The sequence below is a fragment of the Physeter macrocephalus genome, chromosome 20, assembly GCF_002837175.3.
Source record: "Physeter macrocephalus isolate SW-GA chromosome 20, ASM283717v5, whole genome shotgun sequence".
NCBI lineage: Eukaryota > Metazoa > Chordata > Mammalia > Artiodactyla > Physeteridae > Physeter > Physeter macrocephalus.
The window spans coordinates 2,638,856-2,645,435 of record NC_041233.1 but is presented as its reverse complement, the minus strand read 5'-3'; the positions used below and the strand labels follow the sequence as shown (position 1 = coordinate 2,645,435).

The 6,580-nt window shown below is 47.5% G+C and overlaps 2 protein-coding genes across 4 annotated transcripts in view; one reads left to right on the top strand and one right to left on the bottom strand.

The window, feature by feature from the left end:
- The window catches only part of GNPAT (glyceronephosphate O-acyltransferase), a 32,286-nt gene extending 29,163 nt beyond the window's left edge, over nt 1-3,123 (bottom strand). The window contains exon 1 of the mRNA XM_007127601.4: nt 2,895-3,123. Coding sequence (XP_007127663.2) covers nt 2,895-2,972 — 78 coding nt within the window. The 5' untranslated portion in view covers nt 2,973-3,123. The remainder of the gene's footprint in view (nt 1-2,894) is intronic.
- A 10-nt stretch (nt 3,124-3,133) lies between these two features.
- FSAF1 (40S small subunit processome assembly factor 1) overlaps nt 3,134-6,580 on the top strand; it is a 39,956-nt gene continuing 36,509 nt past the window's right edge. Inside the window, exons 1-2 of one of the 3 annotated variants that reach the window (XM_007127600.4) lie at nt 3,134-3,349; nt 5,278-5,621. In XM_007127600.4, the coding sequence (XP_007127662.1) occupies nt 3,262-3,349; nt 5,278-5,621 (432 nt within the window). In that variant the 5' untranslated portion in view covers nt 3,134-3,261. The remainder of the gene's footprint in view (nt 3,350-5,277; nt 5,622-6,580) is intronic. The other 2 variants (XM_024117059.3, XM_055081448.1) reach the window with 2 other exon arrangements.

The following is a 6,580-nucleotide window of genomic DNA, read 5'->3' as shown; positions in this document are numbered from 1 at the left end:
GAGCGGCTGGGCCCGTGAGCCATGGCCGCTGAGCCTGCGCGTCCGGAGCCTGTGCTCCGCAACGGGAGAGGCCGCAGCGGTGAGAGGCCCGCGTACCGAAAAAAAAAAAAAAAAAAAAAAATCAGAGACGGAGCGATGACCTGATTATGTAGAGTCTTGCAGGACACCGTAAAGAAGCTAGACGTTTCATTCAGACTCTAACAGGAAGCCATCATCTGGGTTATGGGTACACCGGTGATTACGCAGTCCCAGTCTGCTTTTCATCTGTGGTCTCAGTGGAAGATTTCAAGCAGACGTATGGCTTCGGACACCACCTACTGGCTGAGGCTGCCATATCTATATATTTAGGCCAGACCTCCTCTTTTACTCTGGTACTGCATTTCTAACGCTCTTTGGAGGTCTCCCCAACACTCTGTGATGTATCTGGTCCATAACAGGATAATCCACAAGTTAAAAATCATTAATTTTGCCTCTTCCATCTCAAACTCAACACATCCCAAGCTGAAATGACTCTTCTATTACCCCGACTAAACCTGCTCCTCTTCCTCTTTCTTATCAGTGAAAGGCATCCTCGTCCGACCAGTTGCCAGATCGCAGAAACGGGGAGTCAACTTCAGACTGCGGCCTCTTCCTTAGCTACCACATTCAACTGTCCCGAATACCACACAAACTCACCCGTCTCCCTCCTCCCCAGACTCATGGCCACTGCCTCACTGCAGGCTTCCGTCACCTCCCTGGATTACTGCAACAGCGTCCTAACTGACCTCCACGCTTCTGGTATCAGATTCCTTCTGCAACGAATTCTTTCTACAGCCTCTGCTTAAGTATCGATAAAAGAGGTTACCCACATAATCATGCCAGAAACCTAGCAGTCTTCTTAGACTTTCAAAAATACAAATCCGATCATCCTTAAATGGTGTCCCATAGAATGAAGATTTTATCCTGAAGGGCGTTTAAACATATAAAATTCCTTTAGGAAATATCCTCTGCCTACTTCCTTAGTTTCGTTTCTCACGTCCCCTTTATTCTACCCTTACCTATCTTGGTTCCCCCAAACATGCCAAGGAGTGGTCTTCTTACACTGATGCCTACAACAGTCTCCTTCTCCCTCGCCTCCCATTCATACCTCAAAATCTCAGCTCAGGTGTCACATTCTCTTAAAAGCCTTCTCCAAGTCCCCAGACGGGTCAGACGCCCCTTCTCAGCCCTCCCACAATATACTGTGCACGCTTCAATCATTGGGCTTATCTCACTTAACTGCGATGACTCCTTTACTCTCATGACATCCTTTAAAGTCCGTAAAGGCACGGGCTGGATCTTTAACTTCCATATCTTGCACATTGAGAATACTGACTAGGACACTGTAAGTACCTACAGCTGCAATGTCTGCTGCAATCAGCAGTATCTTAAATATCTCTGAGACTAGATTATAGTATTGCACAATAAGAATGTGGCCGAGGAAAGAAATAAGGACAGTCTGAAACAGTAAGAAAAAGTTCAGGTTAACATGAAAGTTCAGACTGCCGTCACAAGAGGAGTGAGGGCGGCTGTCCAGCTTCAGAAGCAGTAACGGCTTACATGCAATTAACTGCTTTAGTTTTTCACGTGAAAAAGGTGACCAAAGTCTTATCATTGGTGAATGGGGAAATAAAAAACCAACTCTTTCCTTTAATACACATGCGGAAAATTGCTGTAATTCACAAACCAGTTTAGGACTGAAAAAAACTACCCACGGGAAGTCAAAGCTACACAGCAACCCTCTTTCCCTACATTTTGAGGTTGAACTATTTCACCACTGCATTGTGCGGTGAGGTCAACGAAGAGAGAGGTCCAAGTGATAAACCTTGGTGATAAATTAGCAGCAATCATAAGCCCAGAGCTCTTGACAACAAGGTAACAGAAGTTTCCCCATGTTCCACTGGTCTCCCAATTTGAAGGCAGCCATAGGCATATACATTCTTTTCTGAAACTGAGTTTTTTGTTTATCTTGCTCTTTCGTGTTTTCCCTGTTATGACCTTCCTACATAAATTAACATTATATTTAAGCCAGAACATCGGTAACATGACTTTAAAATGCATTCTTTTATTTCCTCCTAAGATAGATAAAACTTAATTTGGTTAAAAAAAAAAAAAGTCAATTGCCCAGGGTTGTGAAATACTGAGAGCTACAAAGCTTCTACCTCGTAATTTCTTCATGACAATTCTGAATGACCAACATTCCGTCGGCAAAAAAGACCGATTAAAATCAGAAGAGGCGGTTGGGGGGTGAACTGGAGAGAGGCCGGGGGGCATTAGTTCTCTTCCAAAATGACTTGTGGAAAAAGTACAATGATGGGCAGAAAACAAACACAATACAAATTTCCAGGAACTCCAAATCTTCTTAGATGAAAAACGTAAAGTCTTACAAACTCAACGCCCACAGACAAGCCAAATACTTTTTTTTCCCGGGAATATCACAGATGCAAAAATCGGGGTGGGGAGCCACGGGCTACCTCAGGCTGAGTCAGACCCGCAGGTTCCTCGGGTTCGACAGAAAGGCAGCCGGACACGCCTCGCAAGAGATGGAGAGACTCCAATTCTCCCCGCCTCGTTCCCGTGTCAGGGGCGTTCTGAAGGCCCAACGCCTGGTGGAGGGGAAGGGAAGGAATGAGCGGGAGGGAACCAGCGGAACCATCACCAGGAGAAACTTCTAAAAGCACACGGACATTCCCACACGCAGCGATACACCGTTGCCCTAGAAACCAAATCAACCATCTAATCCCTCCTGGGGGGGTGGGGAGGAGGCTCGGACCCACTCTTCTGGGCCCTGGGTGGCAGCCCGAAGGAACCCGGGACCAGGAGAAGGGGGTCCTCTCCCGCGGCCCCGCCCAGGCCTCGGTCCCCCGGGCGCATACCGAATAGAGGAGCACGACAGCGCCGGGACTGGTGGAGCCGACGGAGAAGCAAGAGCTGGACGAACTGGAAGAATCCATGCTGCGGCCGCTGTCCCGGGCGTGGCCTGGGATTCTTAGCTAAGCGGTGGTTGGGGTGCTGCTGGGGGCGGTTCTTCCGCGCGGGGCGGCCCGACCTCGCCTAGGGCGGCAGCACCCTCTACAGCCCCTCCGCAGGACCCCGGGCACCGCCATCTTAACCAGGACGGAAGCCGCGCGGGAACCTGCAGCGCGCGCGTGCGCAGCACATTGGAACCCGGAAGCGGGCGCCGCGCGCGACCGGAGTGCTGCGCGCTTGGCGCTGTCACGCTACGCCCGGCGGGGCCCCACGATGGCGCAGGAGCCAGGGTTACCCGCCTCCGCGCCTCCTGGTTCTCAGGCCCTTCTGGACGTTCTGCTCCAGAACCTCTACGACCTTGGTGAGTACGGGCCTTCGGAGCCCACGTGGAGAGCGGACTTGAGCAGCCCGGAACTGGGCCGGCTTCCGCTTTCAGGCTAAAGGTTATTGAACGTCGAGCACCTCTCAGCTCGTCCGACCCGGTTCTGACAGTGGGTCCCCCACTCGCTTCCGTCGGAGATCACCCTCGCCCCCCTTCCCCCGCGACCGGAGTCTGTTGAGCGTTTTTTATGAATTAAACCTCCCAGTTCGTCCCTCGGTGGGGACCGGCTTGCGTGTTGGAAGCACCAAGGCTTTCAGACTTACCGGGGGAGGTGGTCGCAGGACCTCGGGCTCTCGAAATAGCACTCCTTTTCCCCGAATCGCTTTCCTCCGGGAAGCCCCCTTTCCCCACACACCCCCCAGACCCGCCTGACTCTCGGGCATTGGTGCCACCTTGTCACGTGGGGACCTCATCTTTCAGTGTGTCCCCTGCCAAGGACTTCGGAGGGCGGTTTCACGGGAAGCTTTTCATGACCTGTCATCCCTAAGTTGGCTGACTTATGCTCTCCTTCCTTTGTCTTGACTGGGGAAGAGGAAGATAAAATAGCTTATCATTAAAGATTGGCAACTCCTGGCACTTCAGTAGGGAGACCGTTCCACACGCTCTGAAGAACTTGCCCCAGGGAAGGTGACATCCTTTGTTCATGCACCAAAGATAATCGTTAGGTATTAGTGCCTTTAAAGGCCAAACGTATTTCTTAAATTTGTAGCGTGATGTTGCTATTTTATTTTGGAGCCATTGCTCAAAATTTTAAGCTCATTACACAGTAAAAATAATAGCTAAAATCGTATTGAGAATTTACCATACACTCCATGCTTTACAGGTATATACTCGTTTAATTTTCACAACAATCCTATGAAATAGATGTTGTCATTAATACCATTATTACAAGACAAATCCCATTATTGTAGAAACAAGCACTAAAGGTTAAAAAACTTGAAGTTCACCCAGTTAGTAATTTGCAGAGCTTGGGTTCCAAGCCCTACACTCTCTGGCTCCAACCCCTGCCCTCGTTATCGACTTGAACTGTGGACAGAGCATCTCTGTGCCCTTGGGAATGTTGGAAGACAGAGAAGACTTAGCCTCTGACCTTGAGAAGTCCTAGAGGAAAGGACTATTCTGCAAAATCCTAAATATAGTTCGTGTTAACACAGCCTGGAAATTATGCTTGGAGCTCTGAAGGCATGGGCTGTATCTACTCATTTGTATATGCCTAATGCCAAAGGTTAGTCGACTCTTAATACATACTTACTGAATAAAAGACTGAGAAAGTAGAAGCAAACTTAAATAGCTGATGTTTGGAGAGCTCTGTGACAGTGGTACTGTCGGTGAGTCGTTAGGCCTAGAGTTCTTGTCAGAACCTTCAGGTGACTGGTCAGAGTTTGAACAGCTGAAACAAAGGGGAGGTATGGAGATTTAGTTGAAAATAAAGGCATTCAAATTAAGCCAGTTGTCTTAGGTTCATCTTAATTTGTAACCATGAAAGGAAATAGGAGGACTGTGGTCCCCACCTGTAACCCTAGAAAGTGTTAAAAAGAAACACTGGCTACAGTGGCAGATGTACTAACATTTTTACTACAAAGTGTGAGCCAACGGGGATTACCAGTTTCTGGGGTATTGCGATGATGACACAGTCAGGACCAAGGTGAGGACTAAAGTAATTGTGCTAGTAAGAGTCAAAGACATAAATATAGTTACCTGGGAAAAGATGACTGTGCACTTTGGATTCTATAAATTGTGCAAATATGACCCTCTTGGAAGAAAAATAGTTTTTTCTTTGTGTGTACTTCTGCGTGTCTATAGCTGTGACACATGTACATTCGCATGATTTGGTATTGGCATGATTTGGTATTGGTGATAGCTAAAACACAAAATATTTATTTTTCCTTTTGTGTTTGAACAAACAGGAGAGACGGAAGATGAAGCAGAGCAGAAAAAGATCAGAAAGAAAAGAGAGAAGAAAAGAGATATGGGGACCCCAGCGGCCTTGGTAGCAGAGCCAGATCTCCAACCTGGATCTCTTGTCAGAGGCCAGAGGAAGAGTGCTTCCAGCTTCTTCCAGGAACTCCAGGAAGAGCTGCAGGGTGTTGCCGCCGTGACCCCTGGCAGTTTCCCTTCAGGACCTGTAGTCTCTAGTGCTGCAGTAGCCCCCTCTCCCCTGAGGAACGACAGGGAACCAGTAGAAGTGGTGGAATTTCACAGCAGAAGTAGAAACAGAAAACAGAAGCCCGATCAAGATGAGAACACAAAGGTAATGAACTGGCTTTTGTGGTGAAAACCCCGACGTTGTCCTGCCACTGTTCTAGGCCCTGGGAAAAAAAGGCAAAAACTTCTTTTTGTTCAAAAGGCATTAAACAAAAGGCAAAAACTGCTTTCTCTCAAGGAACTTACGTTCTGATGGAAAGCAGTGTGACTTTGCTGAGCAGCAGTCTCAGGCTGAATTTGTAAGTCTGACTCAGAATTCAGTCTATGAGAGAGGCATGGGTGCTTATCCAAACGTTTTTCACAAGTTTTTGTCCAATTCATTGCAGAAATCCAGACATTACATATCTGTTGCTTTCCCCATGTCCTGTACACTTTAGTCTGTCATAAAAAGAGAGAGGATTGTCTTAGTTTCCTGGGGCTGCTGTACAGAAAGTATTCTTTCACAGTTCTGGAGGCCAGAAGTCCAAATCATGTTGTTGGCTGGGCCAAGCTCCCTCTGCAGGGGGAGGGTCCTTCCTTGCTTCTTCCAGCTTCTGGCGCTGCAGAGCTCTGGGCTCTTCCTCTGTCTTCACATGGACTTCTTCCTGGTGTCTGAGTCTCAAATCTCCTGCCTTTCTCTTAGAAGGACACCTGTCGTTGGATTTAGGGCCACCCTAAATCTAGGATGGATCTTATCATGAGATCCTTAATTACATTCCAAAGATGCTTTTTCCAAATAAGGTCACATTCGCAGATTCCCGGGGATTAGTGCATGGACATATCTTTTTGGAGACCACGATTCAACCCACTACAAAGACGGTTAGGCTTGTGTATTCTTGATGAACATGTGAACACGTGCTAGTGACTGGTGTTTACCACATCTTTTCTAGAATTTAGGTAGTACTTTATGTCAAGCTCATCAGCATCTCTTCCTCAAAGATTATTAATGCATTCTGTAACCATATCTGCCTTTATTTTAGGATTCTAGGTCAGCTTTCCAATTCTTTTTTTTTTTTTTTTTTTTTT